Raw genomic sequence first — 20,827 nt, forward strand, 5'->3', positions numbered from 1 at the left:
TCTTCTTCTTTTTCTCGATCTACTCCCTAATCAATGAAGGAATACACGCGTGATATAATTTCTTTTTTCCTCCCCTCCGATATCAAAGAACGGTTTGGCTTAGACAGACAATTTCGAGAGTCGGAGGGATATTTAACGCCGTTTCGTTTACGTTCAGTCGACTTCTTCGACGGTGAAGAAACTAGCTCTCGGAGTCTATATATATACAATGTGCCGCACCACCAGAAGGAGAAGATTATGAAAAATCGTTTCACTTCCTGCTACGTACGATGCATGCCCGGCTCTGGATTCCGATTACATATAGATCCACCCACGTGTTTATCTTTCTTATCTACCCGATCTCGATTCCAACGTTGCACTAACGTCGCTTCGGGCTTCCCGCAGCGATGATCGATCGATTTTGTCGAATCTCTCTCGTGACGGTGCATCAGCCAAACGGTTCGTTCCCAAGCTTGACTTCGAGTCCCAAGCTTGAGTTTCCCATCCCTTCGACGTCGTCTTCCCTCCTTCAACCCTCTTTCAGATTATAATACCTCTTCCCATTGCGCAGTTCCTCGTTGACAGAGTCTGGCAAACGTTTCAAGGATTTACACTCCGGGTACCTACCATCGTGTAGGTATTATATACCCAATGTATGCCTAGGTGGACGGTTATACACGCGTCACTGATCCAATACCTTCTCTGTAATTCCATTATACAGCTGCACCGTTAAAAGCCTTGCTGCACTTCTCGGTGTGAGACTATGCAAATTTCGTAATGGAACTTACGGAGAGGAAGAATAACGTGAATCGCGTGGCTAAAATTGCCGACGGCTAAAATTTCGAGGAGAGATAGATCCGTTCGTTTTTTAGGCAGGTGTAGTCGTGGCGTGGTTTTTTTTTTTTTTTTCTTTTTTTTCAACACTCAGAAATCAAAATTTAGCTCAAAGGTAATTAAACGACTGTAATATTCTTGGAAATATATAACTCGAATCGTTGGAAATCATTGCGATTCGTTTGACAAATAACTGGATATCATTTATGCGTATCGAACACCGAGAGAACTGTTTTACTGATATTTTCTAGTTACCATAACAAATGAAATTTTTCTCAGTGAAGAAATCGTTTGTAAGTCTCGTGGTAAACGTGAAATGGTTGGAATTCATCAAGATTCTATAAACTTTTTAGATTACCAAGCGATTGCCATTAAACTCCAATGATTTTCAGTGATTCGTTGAAATCGATGTCAACCAGTTGGAAAGATTTACTTGATTTCCAAGTTAACGGCCATGTTCGGTCCATCATCTATCAGTTCATACGTGCGCTTGATTTTCATCATATCCCTGTTTCTCCAACGTTGATTAGTTCGTCATACCTTGGTACGTTTGGTACCTACATACCATGGAGCGTACACGATGAAACCGCAAAGCGCTAATTAGAAGTACCGTTAATGGAAAAGGAGAAGTAGATGAAGAAAGATTTATAGATTCGATCCGAATGTAGCTGCCGTCGCTGCAGCATCGGCTCTTCTCGTTTCCTCCTCTTATTCTTATCTCGCGTTTCTCTCTTATTGCGCGTTTCTTACTTCTCCTCGTCTCCTTCTTCTTCCACCTTGGTACTAGATTTCCGATCAACGTCGGCGTGTTTACGATACCTACTTTGCAGAATGTTGATGCTGTGTGCCTGGTTGGGAAGTTCAGGGTGTTTCTGGTCCGGTTGGGGGTTCGTTCGTTGGGGTTTGGTTGGGTTTGGCCCAGTTGGCCAAGAACTCTGTCGCCAGGCAGGCAGGCAGGGGCTGAACCAGGACGTTACCGGGACGTCGACCCCCAATTCCATTCTCCGCTCTGTATTCCCTGGGTATTGATCCTCCGATATACCCGTTGCCAACCCCGACCCGACCTCCTCCCCTTACTCCGCGGTTCAACACCCTCCAGGCTGCAATTCGCCAACCCCTCCTCTCCTCTCCTCTCCTCTCCTCTTTTCTCGTCTTCTAGCCGTTCCATCTCTGTTTTTCACCCTCGGCTCAACCCCGAAGCGTCACTGGGTCATGCACTTGCTTGGATGTATGGACGTACACTTTGTCGATACCATGCATGCCGTGATGATGATCCGTGCAACAACCTTGTGCGGTGTGCGGGGCGGGGTTGAAATTACGAATTTGACATTTTACAAAAATGCAAAATTCCGAATTATTTGGCGGAGAAATTTTAAAGAAATCATACTTTGGCGAAACCTTCATAGTTTCGAATGGTCCGAAAACCGAGGCTCTAAGGAACTTTTCTTCATCGTAACTTGAATTTTCGTTATCTTGCATTTCGGAAATTTCATCCGACGGGTTTCCGACCATTCGAAACTTCCTTGTTTATTCAAAGTTTCATTTCTTACCCTACTTCAAACGATGCGGGCTGAAAAGTTGTCGAATTTTTTCAACATTCCTGCCGAATATCGTCGGTTAAAAATGGAGACGATTTCTCGTATATATCGTCAATATTGTTGTAACTGACAGTGTAAATCGTATAAAGCCGTGACTGGAATTGTTTGTCGACGTGAGGAAAGAGAGAGAAGGAGAGGAATCGAAGCGAAATAGAAGAGAATTACGCTCGGATCTTTTGTTTACACTTTTACCCTGCGTCACTGGTTCCCATCAGAGGAAGAAGTGAATTTTCTTTGTCCTTTCTTTCCGTTTTATTATTATTATTATTATTATTATTATTATTATTATTATTATTATTATTATTATTATTATTGCTCTTCTCGCGTTTGTTTCTTTGCGAGGGATTTCTGTGTTTTTCTTATAATATAAATGTCCATGCCAATTGTCGCGTTCGTTCCGTTCATCCGATTTATGGAATTTGAAGGTTGAAAAACCGTTGTTGACAAAAATTACTGACACAATTTTCGACTCTGTCGTTTGTGTCAAGTATTATACGTAACAACTTAAAAATTTTATATATATATATATATATATATATATATGTACATATTTTTTTTCAAATTTCCTGTACGAACACGACGCCGCACGTCTGGGAACGCGTATTTTATACAATTTAACGTATCTATATATAGTACACATATACAACCTAAAGGTATGAAAATAACGCGTAGGTAAACAGAGGTAAAAGAGGAAAGAAAATGAAAACAAAACAAAACAAAAAAAAAATCACGTCTGATTATTACGCATCCGTTTTGTGCCCCTTTCGTCATTTCCGGTTGTGGTACGTAATATAACGTGTTCGATTCGCGGTACGTCGTATAACCCATATAGGTATTACATATGTATATATATATATATATGTATGTGCCTATGTATACATACGTTGAATTTGGAACCACGAAAACCGGGTTATCGGCACGTTGGTAATTCGGAAAATTCAATTTTCTTACCCGCAGCGATCGAAGATTCGATTAAGTGCTCAGAGCCACTACGTTTTTCTTCTTTTTTGCTCCTTTTCAATATCCGATTTTCGTATTTTATGTACAAGTTGTACGTATGTTACAAGTCGGTTGCATAATGCAGCTTGATGAAATGTAAAATTGTATTACACAATACGGAGAATATTCCATGCAAACGAATTCAATCGACGTCTGATCATGGACATTTTTTATTTTGGCGATAAGTTTTTCCGCAATTGTCGAAATTCTGAAACGGTAGATTGATTACTTTACACTTATTTTATTTATATATCAATAACACTGTCGCTTCGTAAAACTGCAGACAATGAATCATGTGAATAGGAAGAGGAGGAATTGTTCTGTGGATTTTTACAGCGCGTTGTTGAAAATCGTACGGATTCATACTTGTGCGTGTCATAATTATCTCGTACCACTTGTTTCTCATCGGTTATCGAATTCTACCAGGCACTTTAGAAACAGCATTTTGTAATACGCTGTTATATTTGTATAACCGGCGCCGTTTTTTTTTCTTTTTTTTTTTTTTTATATTTTATCTCTATCTTCATGGATGGAACGTGTACGTAGATTTTTTTGGTTTTGGTCGTGCGTGATTCACACGAGGCGTTTCAATTCCTCCTCTATCCGATTTGCATCCGCCAGGCAACCTACATCCGCGCAAAACCAGATTCTGCAAGTCCGATTAGAATAATCACCACACGCGTATTGACAATGATAAAAGAAACGAGCGAATTTGGACTGGACGATAACCAGTCTTGAAATTTTCCGTTCTCATATTATAGGTTTCCATATATCCAATTCGAATTTTGAAGTACAAATTAAGATTCGTGATTAACGGCTTTAAAACCCTCGGATACCGTATTTCATGAAAATATGACGATTATTTTTTTTTTTTTTTTTAATCATTAATATTAATGTAATATCACACACTTACCGACGTTAATTAATTATTTATCCGAAACACGCGACGTAAGTGCAGCGTCAAAAACAGAGCGAAGAAGAATAAAAATATATCAGTGAATATTGGCACGCGCTCTTTTACCCATATTTAAGTATACCAGCATAATTTTATTGTGTGAATAAATAAACATTATACATACGCAAAAACGGAGATATATAATTGTAAATTGTTATTCCCGCGATATTGTGTAAACGGTGCGTGTCACGATCATTAAACACCGATAGAGAAGAAATAATTATGTTAGTTGTCTGTATAATTAATTACATTCCTCTCGAACGAAACGAACTGGAAAGTTTCATTGAAAAATCACATTTATAAATGTCTCGTGCATCGTTCTACTGATATTTCTTTCGATTATACGTGTAGATGTTATTGTTATTATTATTTTTACTATTATTGTTGAAAATACTTGCACGTAGGTGAGAAATCGTTCACGTATGGACGACCATCTTCTGTAACGTAATTCGGGTTGTAAAATGAAATTTAAAATCACCTTCCGCGCGTCGTTGAAATGCCTCTGGAATAATTTAACGATATTCAATCGCTTATTTTTACTTCCATTATTATTATTATTGTTGTCGTTGTTGTTGTCGTTGTCGTATTTCAGTGTATGTAGATGTAATACAGGTTGACGCGTGTGTAATTTTGACGATAATTATCGTTACATCGTTGTTATATTTTTCACTTTCAGGAGCTACCAAAGAAATTGGTACAGCACTGACAAGGATATGTCTACGTCACAAGGCAGTCGAGGCTCGTATGAAAACGTTCACAAGGTAAAAAGAAAAATCAAACAAACCAATAATACGTACGTTGTACGATGAATTGTCACAGTTTTATTTTAGTTAATTTATTTAATTTATTTTTTTTCCCCCTCAATTCCTTATGTACGTAGAATCTTACGAATTAGGTTTTTGGGTTTGAGAAACAGAGAAACGGAGAGAAGTTTGAAGGAAAGAAAAAACTAGAGAAATTTAAGGACACGCGCGTTTTATTTATTTTTTTTTTTTAAGTCCGTAAAATTTTTTGTTAAAATCAACGTCAGGAAAGATGATTTAAGTTTACCTGCGGCAAATACACACTAATTTCATCCACGAACGTCGATGTGTTATATTTACGCTTACACGCGTGCTGAATAACATCTCTCACCTCTCGGAACATGTAAATTGTTAATATTTTTTCTCACATACGTATGCATTTGTATATCCTAATTTCAGGGCAATAAATTTTTATTTATTTTTCTTCTTTTTTTTTTTTTTTTTTATGTCAACGTTTGATAAAAAATTTTAAATTGATGATTGTTAAAAAAACTTGCCGCTCTCTGTAATTAGTATTTTACCGGCATACGTTATTTGGACATATAATTATAAAATTTTGTATATTCTTGTAATGAGTATTAGAGGGAAATAAACTACTATCATATCATTACGCTGCAGATTGTCTAATTTAGGTCGACGATAATTTTATTCGCGTGTTGGGTGGAATGAAAAATTTTACATCCATTTTGTGATAAAAAAAAAAAAAAAAAAAAAAAGAAAGGAAGAAAAAAAGAGGAACATTCGTTTTTCTTTCTCGATATCTCGTTCTTGATGTTATCGCGATGATTTTCTCTTTCTTAGTTTTTTTGCTCGTTATTCATCTAGCCAATTTTCTCAAACGTAGGTTGACGTCCATGAGATGTAATTAATAAAAATATCATTACACAGGAACAATATACTTTTCAGATCCTCCGCACATGTTCTTACCGTTATTAATTATAAATTATACACACACATACACGCGTATACATAATATTATATATCTAATAAATATTCAGATGCGTTAGGTATAGAATTTTGTTTTTCATCATCGTTGTTTTACTGCCGCATGAATGTTCCGTCATATTTATTCTCCTTTTTCCCCGACGATACGTGTTTTATAATTTAATGTACGTACGTACGTAATGTGCATTTGTCGATGCAGCGGTATAAATTTACCGTCACTCGTGCTCATTGTTACGTGCAGATGACAGCGATTTTTTTTTTTTTTTATTTATTTATCTATTTATTTTTTTCTATCGATTTTCCATCCGCAGTTTTAATTTATGTTATTTACATCCGCCACCATGCTACAACCGTTTATGGCAATTTCACTGTCGCGGCACGTTAAATAATCTTTTACACTATGTTAATAATAATAACAATGATAATATAAAAGATGTAAAAAAAAAAAATAAGAAATCTTAATAACAATAATTATACGCGTAGCGACGAAGGAGTTGTTTGAAAAGGTCTGTCTGTACGATTCACCTGGTTTACATTGCGTGTATATATTTTATTTTTTTTATTTTTTGTGCGTTTTTTTATGCTCAGTTTTTTCCTCTCCGTACACACGTGACATATTTCTTTCTTCTTTTTCCCTTTGGTCAGTGCCATCATGGAATGCCTCGTTATGCCGCTTCAGGAGAAACTCGAAGATTGGAAGAAATCGCTCGTCAATTTGGACAAGGAGCACGCTAAAGGTGAGTAAGACCGTTGATATTTATTCATACTTAACTTCGTACTTCCTATTTGCCACTCACATTATATCCACATTACGCGTATGTAATGTACGTCCGATTTAATTTAAATACGCTATTCGAATATAGTATGCATACATGTTAATTATAATCAGGCATATTTTTCAAAGTGTCTTTAACAAACGTGCAAAGAAATCGGGGGGGGGGTCCGGAATAAGATTAAAAAAACAAACGAAAAACGTAACAAGAAAAAAAAAAAGAAAAAAAAAGTAATTTGCAACAACGAGTTTAGCAAGTTTTTTACTTATTAAGCTAATTTTTTTCTTTTCAAATTAATTTTTGCTTCGCCAGGTTCCGTAAAAAAGTAAAATAAAAAAATTACGCGCAGAGGTGAAATTTCGTTGTGTATCTTTGTTCAGGGTTATTTTTACACTTATATATATACATATATATATATAAGGGTTGAAAATTCGAAAATTGAAGGGTGTGTAAAAATAAGCCGGGGGTGTATAACGTACGTAATATTCTTGGGTATATGGCGAATATATTATGTACCTTGTTCATACGGGGTGAGAGGGTAACTTCCGGTTGATCAAAGTCAATTAGGGAAGGGTTCAACTGGTGTAATAATTGAAGGTAACTCGGTGTGCCCTTTATTGGCCATCCGCTCGCTGCTGCTGATGCTGCTTCCGCTGCTTCATCTTCATCTTCATCTTCATCTTCACCACCATCGCCTGGAGTTCAATTCGACCCTTGCGTTTCCGATCTGAAAACCCTTGCCGCCCGCGTCTTTCTCATTTTCTCTTTTCCTTTTTTCACCCCCCCCCCCCCCCCCCCCCCCCCCCCTCCCCAAAAACCTTTTACCTATTTTACACCCCTAGTCGCATGATTACCGCCGAGATGCCCGCTAGGGGAACGCGGCTCGATTCATTCGTAGAGGGAAATGCAGGGGTAGTAGAAACAAATTCCCCCTTATCGCACTTATACACTTTTATACTCTTTTTTTTTTTTTTTTTTTTTTTATCACTATTATTATTATTTTCTTTATTTCTTTTCTTTCTTTCCTTTTCTTTCTTTCCTCCTGTTCACTCGCCTGTATGGACGAAGGGTGCGAGTCGATCTTTGAGGGTAGACGTGATACGGGAGTGAGGTCAGAAAAAAAAAAGAAAAAAAAAGAAAAAAGTAAAATGCCCGAGGGTAGAAAAATTATAGAATTTTCGAAGATGTGAATATATAATTCTTGAAATGTAGAGAAGATCTATATGGAGTTGTTAGAATTCTGACTGCGGACTGTGGGCTTCTGCATTTCGACTTTGTAAATTTTGAAATTTTTTATGGAGGGACGGGATGTTGAAGTTTCGAATTTGAAAAGGTTATGCTTAATATAAATTTCTGTTTAAATGCGTCATGCATTGTATTAAACCGCGCAAGACTTATGGAAACTGGAACAGCTAAAATCGCCCAAGGTTTGTTTTTTTTTCTTTTTTGTCTCTTCACTTTTCGATCAATTCGGCAAAAACATATTTATTTATTTATTTATTTATCAATACGACACGAATACGAAATACAAAGCTTGTTCTTTGTGATTTTATTCAAACTTCCGATCGCAACGTGCGGATAATAGACGAGGCGAAGTGAATTTATATTGCATAGAAGAGTCGCACTATTCTCACGACCTTTCAAACCCGTCTCTTTCAAACATTTATCACGCTTGTACATCTCCAACATCGAGCTCTACTAAAATGCCGCCATCCTTCCAAGTCCTTGGTTTATATACATATATATATAATACATATTTGGAGAAACTGAACATCGCGTATGACGTGATATATTTCTCGTTTCCTCTCCGTTATAAGATAAAAGTTTCCGTCTTAATACGACTAAACGGTCATTACGCGATCTCTTACATACTACAGTATATGTATACATGCATATGTGTCATATTGCACAATTTACAACGAAAATTTATCTACTTGAGTCGCGCCACATTGCCTGTTCAGAAATATTATTTTTTAAATAATTCCGTTAGTTAAAAAAAAAAAAACAACTCTGCGATTGCTGTAATTTACATCGTTATTGTAAACTTGTTATTTTTCTTATTTATTATCAACTACAAGTATGAAATTTGGCTGGTCGAGGTCGGATTTCCATGCAAATTAAAATGTACCGATGCGGCGATGATGTTACCGCTGGATGCATTGCTCGGTTGGCTAATCGCTTATTGACGGTTTTATTTTGTTTCTTATTTTTTTCCTTTTTTGCTTTGCATATTTATCTACGCCTAATAACATCTGCTTACGGACGGACTGCTAAGCGATTATTATTCATTTCTATTTTTGAACAGGCTAATAGAGTGGTTTGGTATGTCGATCGATTCTTCTTGTTAAATAAATAGCGGAAATTCAGAAGACGGTGCAGAGAGTGAAAAAAAAAGGAAAGCGGAAGAAAAAAATTGACGTTTCATTTATCGTTAGTTTTAGTGTATAGTTAGACGTATAGATTGGAAATAATGTAACGGTTACAATCGTTAATTGTTGTTTTATCATTGTAAAGTGGTGGTAACTGAATAAATTCAAGGTTTATAAGTAGCTCTCTGATGTTTCTTAACTATTGTCATTTTTTGCCACAGTCGAAAAATATAGTTCTAAAAAAAAAAAAAAAATGTATTTTTATTTATTTTTTTTCACCTTATTTTTCTTATGCTTTTTTCTTGCCGTACTAGATTGAAATTTCTTCGTTCTTCTTGTCTCTTTAAAAAGGGGTGGGACATGCGTATCATTTGATAAATGATTAATATGCTAATAGAAGGCTTGGTTATTACGAATTCCCCCAGTCCTTTCGACCCTCTTGCCGATGATGCTGATGCTACTGCTGCTGGATGGAAGGAGACGACTTCGCGTTAGAATGTATACGTATAATAATATAGTGTGCAGGAAACGCGACACTGCAGGCATCCCCTTTGCGTTTTAAATACAAATAACAATGAATCATCTTTTAACACGCCCATGGCTACATCCTAGATAAGCGGGGTGCATTACTTTAATGACATTTTCACATGCTAAAAGCAGCAACGTGCGCACGTTATTTCAGGGGTTGAACAACCCCTTTTTCGGCTTAAGGCAGCGACGATCCCCGGGCCAGAATAGTATTCAAAAAAATTTGGGTAGTCATGTTAAATTTTATTTCGAAGCTCGTCGATATGCAAAGTTTAGGAAAATAGATAATTTCTACCTTTTTTTTTTTATAAACCTTAAACGGTGGCACATTCTGATACAGTTTGAATTTTTTGAACTTCAATATATATCCAACTTTTGGACGCGCCTCTGTAGAAAGTAATTTTTTCTTAATCGGCACGCTTCTTTCTATTCCAGAATACAAAAAAGCAAAAACAGAACTGAAAAAACGTTCGACCGATACTCTGCGGCTGCAGAAAAAGAAAGCTCGAAAGATTCACGGACAGGGTCAGGGACAATGTACCGGCGGTGATTTGGAATTGTGTAAACTGCTGGAATCATCGGCAGCTGTAGTGAGGGAAAAGCGAATCAGTCTGGAAGAAACTGAGAGGAAAGCTGTGAGAGCCGCTCTCGTCGAGGAACGTGGTCGTTTTTGTTTACTCGCCAGGTTCCTCAAACCTGTATTGGTCGGTATTGAATTTATAGATAGATTATTGTCACAATAAAATCATTGTTGTAGAACAAAAAAACAAACTAATCAATAATTGTGATTTGTATAATTAGGACGAGGAAATCGCTATGCTTATGGAGTTGACACACCTTCAAGAAGTATCCGATCAATTGCAAAGGCATACAGCTTCGCCGAACCACTTACCGCCTGCCTCCGAACAAGTAATTATAATTACAATTTCAACTACTATTTGTCCTTGTAATACACCGTCCGCGTTTTAGTTTTTAATAAAAATTCGAATCTTGTGTCTGATTCTGTGTTGAGCATTGCGTGTCTTTCAGGTAATCACGGATATTAAGGGATGCGACACCACACAGTGGTCCCTGACCACGCCACCTTCCAGTCCTTCGCTGTCTTTGGGATCACGAAAGAGTTCTATGTGCTCCATCAGTTCGCTGACCAGCAGCAGCAGCGGCTCGTGCAAAAGTCATCCAAGTCCTTCCGGACATCCCTGGCACAGATCTTTGTCTCAGGTAAAGAATTAACGATGGTTATCAATTCATTCGCACCGTTCGATTCCTTCTGTATGTCGGTATTGTAAATGCTATAATTGTTACTCCCCTACTCGGCGTTGTATGTTGTAGAATTCTTTCATCTCGCCTCTTCGTTCGCCGGTGATTATAGCGACATACCTGAAACTTGTTGATTTTTTATTATTTTTTTTTTTTTTTGCTATCACTCGACAAGCAGCATGCACAAAAGAGTTTTTAGTGTATGTTAATGTTAGCGCATTTAGATGAATTTCAATTCACTTTTTCCCTTTGTTTTATTTTCTTTTTTTATTTTTCAACATCCATTTTGTTATGACACTCAGAGGATATACGCATATTATTTATTCAATAATTTCTCAGTCATTTATTTTGTGCTTATATTTTATGAGTTTATTTAAAGTCGGTATTGCTATAGCTTAGCAAATGAATGCAAGTAGTTGATGTTGTACTGTGTAGCCTGTTGGTGTATCTGTAAGGCCAATCAGCACAAGTGGGATGGTCACAATGCGCCACTTGACCAGTGGATGTTCACGAGATTCTGGGTTCACTTCTCAAGATACTCTATATGCTCAACCGATCACTGAACATCAGGTAACAAAACGTTTGACAGAAATATCAGTACCATTTTTCTGGTTAATGGACATTGTGTTTTTTATTTTTAAGTTAATTTAACTTTTCTTTAGTCAAGTCAACCGTTTTTTTTGTGCAATGAGAAGCACAAACTGCATTTTCGTTGTATATCCAAACCAGAAATCAAAGCCTCGTGTTCTGTTAAACACATTTTCATTGTGTGACGCTCAACATAAATTGTGTTCAATAACAAAGATTTGTTTCTAGGTATCCAACGTATCTTCCCATAGTAACCAGAGTACTGGATCAACTACGATGAGGCCTGTGACAACTTCAACATGGCCAGATCTGCAGGAATCTTCCATTCAATTTGACAGGCAAAGCCAAAATGTGGTCAACGAACGACCGCATACTATATCTTCCGGTGAGACGATGTTTCTATTTTTGAATAGATGAATGTGACATTTTTGGCAGCCAAGTTTCTTAAACTTTCTAAATAAACAAACTAAAATCGAAAACTGTTGAATCTATTTCAGCATATGAAAAAGGTCATCACCAGCGTCCCGCCCTTAGCGTTTATACCTTCCAAGCACCAGAGGGAACTGTCACAGGCACAACATGTTGTCACAGTCAACCAGCATCTCCAGTATCATCGTCATCGTCTTGCTCGTCTTCGAACCAGCAACACAATAATTTGCAAAATCAACAAAATCGTGTGCAATTAAGAAATAACAAGCCACCAATACCGAGCCGCTGCTCTAGCCTAGAGCGGCCCGTTGTTCCGGCTAAAAATGAACCGCCGGGAAGTCCCAGAGGAAAACCTAAGCTGCCCTTGCCCGCACACTTAGCCAAAGGTTTATATTTCCTCATATCTTTATTTCTAATTATATCACAGGTTTTTTTCACCGCTTTGGTGTGAATCGACGGAATCTAAATTTGTCGAAAATGATTTTCAGAATTGACTTCACATCAGCTTCAGCAACCGATGTATGTTAATATGCACGAACTGGCTAACCTCGCTGCTAGTCGTGCCCAAGAAATGCAACAGCTTCCGCCTCCACCACCACCAACTTCTAGCGCCGTTAGCGATAAGGTAGGCGTACTAGTGGAGCAGAGTTTAATTTACCCACTCGCGATTCACCGGTTTCAATATTCTTCAATAATTGTTCATCGCAGGCTGATGCTCCGGAGAAGGATGGTGGCAGTTTAACTTCTGAGTCCAGTCTGGAGTCCAGCAGTGGTTACGGTAGTCAGACAACTCTTCCTCACGTTCAACAACTTTCCCAAAACCCATCCCAAGGAGCTGAAGAAGAAAATACAACCAATCAACAGGAGAAAGGTAAAGAATTTTGGCCACGTGATTTTCATCATTTTATGTGTATCAGTTGCATTGCCTCGTCATTTTCGTTCATGCATATTGAGACGTGCATCGTGGTATCATCTTAGCTCGAAACATTTATTCTGCTCGTATCAGAAAGTATTTTAGTATTGAATTCAGATACGGAACGTGACGGCATGGTGTTACGTGTGTTTTTTCTTTATCATTTTGAGATTGTGTAGAGCACTGAAACTTGGAGAAAGAGATATAGAAAAACTTAAATTTTGTTGTTTTCCGTGTCTGTCATTATATTATTAATGATTTTGTTGAGCGTTTTATTGTTATCCAGCTTATTTTTTGTGATTTGTATTGAATGGCTTATATGCTCTGCATGTGTTTGCGTAGTTACTATGGACAACGAAGAACGTTCTGGTTTCGAGTGTATTTTGCGTCATGAAAATGCTACCAATACATCATTACGCCGTCCAGTGTCCATGAGTGGTGAGTCCTGCATCCCCATTTCCGCTGGCATCTTCTGGTCTATTTGCACAGCATTTCTATTGTAATGTAACGATTATAAAGAATTGGTATGGCTATTTGAAAATTCTAATTTTGTGAACTGCTACAAATAAAATGCAGTGAAGCTTTAATATGCGTTATTGCTAATTAATAACCGTAGGTGCATACGACTTTTTTTTGAGCATAAGTACAATAAGGTGAAGTGATAAAGCGAAAGCATGTACCTCAGTCTTTACATTCACTTCAAGTGATATATGCAGGCTTCACAGTGGTTCCCCTTTTCCTCGGAAATTACTCTATTTCATTTCAATTTTCCGCTAAAAACCACCTATTTTTGGTAATTTGTCATGTTCTTTTGACCTTTATCCCAACCAAATATGTAGGTCTATGGATCCGAGATGTGACAAACAAATGTAACAACCGTCTTCTAAATGAAATTCTCAACGAAAGCATCTTTGAAACTTTCGGATTCAAGTGAATATATGCGAGTGGCATGACATGCCGAAATGGCGAAACTCTCATCACGATTTCATACCAGTTCTTTACTTTTCCATGGAAGTATAGTGTTTTTGTGTGTTTTTATTTATAATTGCATGTGATATGTGGCATGATAGCCGTTAAACGCATTCGGAATCCGTCTACTTGAACTGTAAATCCATATTGAAATGAAGTATAGCAGCCGCTGATTTTTTCTTCCTCATAATTGTGCTGGCATTTTGTAATCTTGATATTGTGTTATTTTCACACAAACCTTCCACTATTTCCCCTCGAATTACCTGGGTTAAGCTCAGTGAAGCCAGAACATGTTTGACGGACGGACATTTTTTTGCTTGGCATGAAAATGAGGAGGTGATTCATTTTAAATTTTTTCTGAAGATTTCGAAGATTTTCAGAAATACTGGAATCCATTCTTCGATGTGACATTCCGACGTGATTTTGAGAGAGAGATATCAATATCGTGCCATCCAAAGACGCTGAGATCTACGGATCGGGTGGTGAGGCCAAAGAACGAAGAAGTTTTTTTCGTCATTTCTTTGCTGCTGGTGTTTTCGTCGTAATTTCTCTCCTGTTGGTTCCACGCTATTTTCGCTGCGTTTTCCGAGTTCCTGGTGGTCCAATTGGTCGGGAAAGGGTCATACAAATCAATTCTGAGACGAAAACTTTTTTGGTCAAAAAAAAAGGAAGGTTAACCCCTTTGTATTTTTGGCGAAAATTTTCGCGATTTTGAAAAGTGCTGAAATAAATTCTTTCTGGCACAATTCTGACGTAATTTTGCGAGAGAAATCGATTGGGCGCAGTCCCAATGCGCTGCGAGCAACGGATCAAAAGTTACAGCCAAAAAACATAAACTAGTATTTTCGGCATTTTTCAGCAGGTGCTTTTCCCTTCGTCATTTCTCTCCTGTTGGTCCCACGCTCTTTTCGCTGCGTTTCCCGAGTTCCTGTGGGTCCAATTGGTCGGGAAAGGGTCACACAAATCAATTCTGAGACGAAAAATTTTTTGGTCAAAATAAAAGGAAGGTTAACCCCTTTGTATTTTTGGCGAAAATTTTCGCGATTTTGAAAAGTGCTGGAATAAATTCTTTCTGGCACAATTCTGACGTAATTTTGCGAGAGAAATCGATTGGGCGCAGTCCCAATGCGCTGCGAGCAACGGATCAAAAGTTACAGCCAAAAAACATAAACTAGTATTTTCGGCATTTTTCAGCAGGTGCTTTTCCCTTCGTCATTTCTCTCCTGTTGGTCCCACGCTCTTTCCGCTGCGTTTTCCGAGTTCCTGGGGGTCCAATTGGTCGGGAAAGGGTCATACAAATCAATTCTGAGACGAAAAATTTTTTGGTCGAAAAAAAGGAAGGTTTTGTATTTTTGGCAAAAATTTTCGCGATTTTGAAAAGTGCTGGAATAAATTCTTTCTGGCACAATTCTGACGTAATTTCGCGAGAGAAATCGATTGGGCGCAGTCCCAATGCGCTGCGAGCAACGGATCAAAAGTTACAGCCAAAAAACATAAACTAGTATTTTCGGCATTTTTCAGCAGGTGCTTTTCCCTTCGTCATTTCTCTCCTGTTGGTCCCACGCTCTTTCCGCTGCGTTTTCCGAGTTCCTGGGGGTCCAATTGGTCGGGAAAGGGTCATACAAATCAATTCTGAGACGAAAAATTTTTTGGTCAAAAAAAAAGGAGGGTTAACCCCTTTGTATTTTTGGCGAAAATTTTCGCGATTTTGAAAAGTGCTGGAATAAATTCTTTCTGGCACAATTCTGACGTAATTTCGCGAGAGAAATCGATTGGGCGCAGTCCCAATGCGCTGCGAGCAACGGATCAAAAGTTACAGCCAAAAAACATAAACTAGTATTTTCGGCATTTTTCAGCAGGTGCTTTTCCCTTCGTCATTTCTCTCCTGTTGGTCCCACGCTCTTTTCGCTGCGTTTTCCGAGTTCCTGGGGGTCCAATTGGTCGGGAAAGGGTCATACAAATCAATTCTGAGACGAAAAATTTTTTGGTCAAATAAAGAGGAAGGTTAACCCCTTTGTATTTTTGGCGAAAATTTTCGCGATTTTGAAAAGTGCTGGAATAAATTCTTTCTGGCACAATTCTGACGTAATTTTGCGAGAGAAATCGATTGGGCGCAGTCCCAATGCGCTGCGAGCAACGGATCAAAAGTTACAGCCAAAAAACATAAACTAGTATTTTCGGCATTTTTCAGCAGGTGCTTTTCCCTTCGTCATTTCTCTCCTGTTGGTCCCACGCTCTTTTCGCTGCGTTTCCCGAGTTCCTGTGGGTCCAATTGGTCGGGAAAGGGTCACACAAATCAATTCTGAGACGAAAAATTTTTTGGTCAAAATAAAAGGAAGGTTAACCCCTTTGTATTTTTGGCGAAAATTTTCGCGATTTTGAAAAGTGCTGGAATAAATTCTTTCTGGCACAATTCTGACGTAATTTTGCGAGAGAAATCGATTGGGCGCAGTCCCAATGCGCTGCGAGCAACGGATCAAAAGTTACAGCCAAAAAACATAAACTAGTATTTTCGGCATTTTTCAGCAGGTGCTTTTCCCTTCGTCATTTCTCTCCTGTTGGTCCCACGCTCTTTCCGCTGCGTTTTCCGAGTTCCTGGGGGTCCAATTGGTCGGGAAAGGGTCATACAAATCAATTCTGAGACGAAAAATTTTTTGGTCGAAAAAAAGGAAGGTTTTGTATTTTTGGCGAAAATTTTCGCGATTTTGAAAAGTGCTGGAATAAATTCTTTCTGGCACAATTCTGACGTAATTTCGCGAGAGAAATCGATTGGGCGCAGTCCCAATGCGCTGCGAGCAACGGATCAAAAGTTACAGCCAAAAAACATAAACTAGTATTTTCGGCATTTTTCAGCAGGTGCTTTTCCCTTCGTCATTTCTCTCCTGTTGGTCCCACGCTCTTTTCGCTGCGTTTCCCGAGTTCCTGTGGGTCCAATTGGTCGGGAAAGGGTCACACAAATCAATTCTGAGACGAAAAATTTTTTGGTCAAAATAAAAGGAAGGTTAACCCCTTTGTATTTTTGGCGAAAATTTTCGCGATTTTGAAAAGTGCTGGAATAAATTCTTTCTGGCACAATTCTGACGTAATTTTGCGAGAGAAATCGATTGGGCGCAGTCCCAATGCGCTGCGAGCAACGGATCAAAAGTTACAGCCAAAAAACATAAACTAGTATTTTCGGCATTTTTCAGCAGGTGCTTTTCCCTTCGTCATTTCTCTCCTGTTGGTCCCACGCTCTTTCCGCTGCGTTTTCCAAGTTCCTGGGGGTCCAATTGGTCGGGAAAGGGTCATACAAATCAATTCTGAGACGAAAAATTTTTTGGTCAAAAAAAAAGGAGGGTTAACCCCTTTGTATTTTTGGCGAAAATTTTCGCGATTTTGAAAAGTGCTGGAATAAATTCTTTCTGGCACAATTCTGACGTAATTTTGCGAGAGAAATCGATTGGGCGCAGTCCCAATGCGCTGCGAGCAACGGATCAAAAGTTACAGCCAAAAAACATAAACTAGTATTTTCGGCATTTTTCAGCAGGTGCTTTTCCCTTCGTCATTTCTCTCCTGTTGGTCCCACGCTCTTTTCGCTGCGTTTTCCGAGTTCCTGGGGGTCCAATTGGTCGGCAAAGGGTCATACAAATCAATTCTGAGACGAAAAATTTTTTGGTCAAAAAAAAAGGAAGGTTAACCCCTTTGTATTTTTGGCGAAAATTTTCGCGATTTTGAAAAGTGCTGGAATAAATTCTTTCTGGCACAATTCTGACGTAATTTTGCGAGAGAAATCGATTGGGCGCAGTCCCAATGCGCTGCGAGCAACGGATCAAAAGTTACAGCCAAAAAACATAAACTAGTATTTTCGGCATTTTTCAGCAGGTGCTTTTCCCTTCGTCATTTCTCTCCTGTTGGTCCCACGCTCTTTCCGCTGCGTTTTCCAAGTTCCTGGGGGTCCAATTGGTCGGGAAAGGGTCATACAAATCAATTCTGAGACGAAAAATTTTTTGGTCAAAAAAAAAGGAGGGTTAACCCCTTTGTATTTTTGGCGAAAATTTTCGCGATTTTGAAAAGTGCTGGAATAAATTCTTTCTGGCACAATTCTGACGTAATTTTGCGAGAGAAATCGATTGGGCGCAGTCCCAATGCGCTGCGAGCAACGGATCAAAAGTTACAGCCAAAAAACATAAACTAGTATTTTCGGCATTTTTCAGCAGGTGCTTTTCCCTTCGTCATTTCTCTCCTGTTGGTCCCACGCTCTTTTCGCTGCGTTTTCCGAGTTCCTGGGGGTCCAATTGGTCGGCAAAGGGTCATACAAATCAATTCTGAGACGAAAAATTTTTTGGTCAAAAAAAAAGGAAGGTTAACCCCTTTGTATTTTTGGCGAAAATTTTCGCGATTTTGAAAAGTGCTGGAATAAATTCTTTCTGGCACAATTCTGACGTAATTTTGCGAGAGAAATCGATTGGGCGCAGTCCCAATGCGCTGCGAGCAACGGATCAAAAGTTACAGCCAAAAAACATAAACTAGTATTTTCGGCATTTTTCAGCAGGTGCTTTTCCCTTCGTCATTTCTCTCCTGTTGGTCCCACGCTCTTTTCGCTGCGTTTTCCGAGTTCCTGGGGGTCCAATTGGTCGGCAAAGGGTCATACAAATCAATTCTGAGACGAAAACTTTTTTGGTCAAAAAAAAAGGAAGGTTAACCCCTTTGTATTTTTGGCGAAAATTTTCGCGATTTTGAAAAGTGCTGGAATAAATTCTTTCTGGCACAATTCTGACGTAATTTTGCGAGAGAAATCGATTGGGCGCAGTCCCAATGCGCTGCGAGCAACGGATCAAAAGTTACAGCCAAAAAACATAAACTAGTATTTTCGGCATTTTTCAGCAGGTGCTTTTCCCTTCGTCATTTCTCTCCTGTTGGTCCCACGCTCTTTCCGCTGCGTTTTCCGAGTTCCTGGGGGTCCAATTGGTCGGGAAAGGGTCATACAAATCAATTCTGAGACGAAAAATTTTTTGGTCGAAAAAAAGGAAGGTTTTGTATTTTTGGCGAAAATTTTCGCGATTTTGAAAAGTGCTGGAATAAATTCTTTCTGGCACAATTCTGACGTAATTTCGCGAGAGAAATCGATTGGGCGCAGTCCCAATGCGCTGCGAGCAACGGATCAAAAGTTACAGCCAAAAAACATAAACTAGTATTTTCGGCATTTTTCAGCAGGTGCTTTTCCCTTCGTCATTTCTCTCCTGTTGGTCCCACGCTCTTTCCGCTGCGTTTTCCGAGTTCCTGGGGGTCCAATTGGTCGGGAAAGGGTCATACAAATCAATTCTGAGACGAAAAATTTTTTGGTCAAAAAAAAAGGAGGGTTAACCCCTTTGTATTTTTGGCGAAAATTTTCGCGATTTTGAAAAGTGCTGGAATAAATTCTTTCTGGCACAATTCTGACGTAATTTCGCGAGAGAAATCGATTGGGCGCAGTCCCAATGCGCTGCGAGCAACGGATCAAAAGTTACAGCCAAAAAACATAAACTAGTATTTTCGGCATTTTTCAGCAGGTGCTTTTCCCTTCGTCATTTCTCTCCTGTTGGTCCCACGCTCTTTTCGCTGCGTTTTCCGAGTTCCTGGGGGTCCAATTGGTCGGGAAAGGGTCATACAAATCAATTCTGAGACGAAAAATTTTTTGGTCAAATAAAGAGGAAGGTTAACCCCTTTGTATTTTTGGCGAAAATTTTCGCGATTTTGAAAAGTGCTGGAATAAATTCTTTCTGGCACGATTCTGACGTAATTTTGCGAGAGAAATCGATTGGGCGCAGTCCCAATGCGCTGCGAGCAACGGATCAAAAGTTACAGCCAAAAAACATAAACTAGTATTTTCGGCATTTTTCAGCAGGTGCTTTTCCCTTCGTCATTTCTCTCCTGTTGGTCCCACGCTCTTTTCGCTGCGTTTCCCGAGTTCCTGTGGGTCCAATTGGTCGGGAAAGGGTCACACAAATCAATTCTGAGACGAAAAATTTTTTGGTCAAAATAAAAGGAAGGTTAACCCCTTTGTATTTTTGGCGAAAATTTTCGCGATTTTGAAAAGTGCTGGAATAAATTCTTTCTGGCACAATTCTGACGTAATTTTGCGAGAGAAATCGATTGGGCGCAGTCCCAATGCGCTGCGAGCAACGGATCAAAAGTTACAGCCAAAAAACATAAACTAGTATTTTCGGCATTTTTCAGCAGGTGCTTTTCCCTTCGTCATTTCTCTCCTGTTGGTCCCACGCTCTTTCCGCTGCGTTTTCCGAGTTCCTGGGGGTCCAATTGGTCGGGAAAGGGTCATACAAATCAATTCTGAGACGAAAAATTTTTTGGTCGAAAAAAAGGAAGGTTTTGTATTTTTGGCGAAAATTTTCGCGATTTTGAAAAGTGCTGGAATAAATTCTTTCTGGCACAATTCTGACGTAATTTCGCGAGAGAAATCGATTGGGCGCAGTCCCAATGCGCTGCGAGCAACGGATCAAAAGTTACAGCCAAAAAACATAAACTAGTATTTTCGGCATTTTTCAGCAGGTGCTTTTCCCTTCGTCATTTCTCTCCTGTTGGTCCCACGCTCTTTTCGCTGCGTTTCCCGAGTTCCTGTGGGTCCAATTGGTCGGGAAAGGGTCACACAAATCAATTCTGAGACGAAAAATTTTTTGGTCAAAATAAAAGGAAGGTTAACCCCTTTGTATTTTTGGCGAAAATTTTCGCGATTTTGAAAAGTGCTGGAATAAATTCTTTCTGGCACAATTCTGACGTAATTTTGCGAGAGAAATCGATTGGGCGCAGTCCCAATGCGCTGCGAGCAACGGATCAAAAGTTACAGCCAAAAAACATAAACTAGTATTTTCGGCATTTTTCAGCAGGTGCTTTTCCCTTCGTCATTTCTCT

General features: G+C 38.9%; 1 protein-coding gene across 3 annotated transcripts in view; it reads left to right on the forward strand.

Moving 5' to 3' along the window:
* Window positions 1-20,827, forward strand: part of LOC124183590 (protein MTSS 2) — a 62,655-nt gene that overhangs the window by 19,999 nt on the left and 21,829 nt on the right. Inside the window, exons 4-14 of one of the 3 annotated variants that reach the window (XM_046572257.1) lie at window positions 5,042-5,126; window positions 6,759-6,850; window positions 10,219-10,487; window positions 10,585-10,692; window positions 10,813-11,004; window positions 11,479-11,613; window positions 11,860-12,016; window positions 12,129-12,446; window positions 12,549-12,685; window positions 12,769-12,931; window positions 13,316-13,411. In XM_046572257.1, coding sequence (XP_046428213.1) covers window positions 5,042-5,126; window positions 6,759-6,850; window positions 10,219-10,487; window positions 10,585-10,692; window positions 10,813-11,004; window positions 11,479-11,613; window positions 11,860-12,016; window positions 12,129-12,446; window positions 12,549-12,685; window positions 12,769-12,931; window positions 13,316-13,411 — 1,752 coding nt within the window. The remainder of the gene's footprint in view (window positions 1-5,041; window positions 5,127-6,758; window positions 6,851-10,218; window positions 10,488-10,584; window positions 10,693-10,812; window positions 11,005-11,478; window positions 11,614-11,859; window positions 12,017-12,128; window positions 12,447-12,548; window positions 12,686-12,768; window positions 12,932-13,315; window positions 13,412-20,827) is intronic. The other 2 variants (XM_046572258.1, XM_046572259.1) reach the window with 2 other exon arrangements.

This window comes from Neodiprion fabricii, chromosome 5 (genome assembly GCF_021155785.1).
Source record: "Neodiprion fabricii isolate iyNeoFabr1 chromosome 5, iyNeoFabr1.1, whole genome shotgun sequence".
In the NCBI taxonomy this organism is placed as follows: Eukaryota; Metazoa; Arthropoda; class Insecta; order Hymenoptera; family Diprionidae; genus Neodiprion; species Neodiprion fabricii.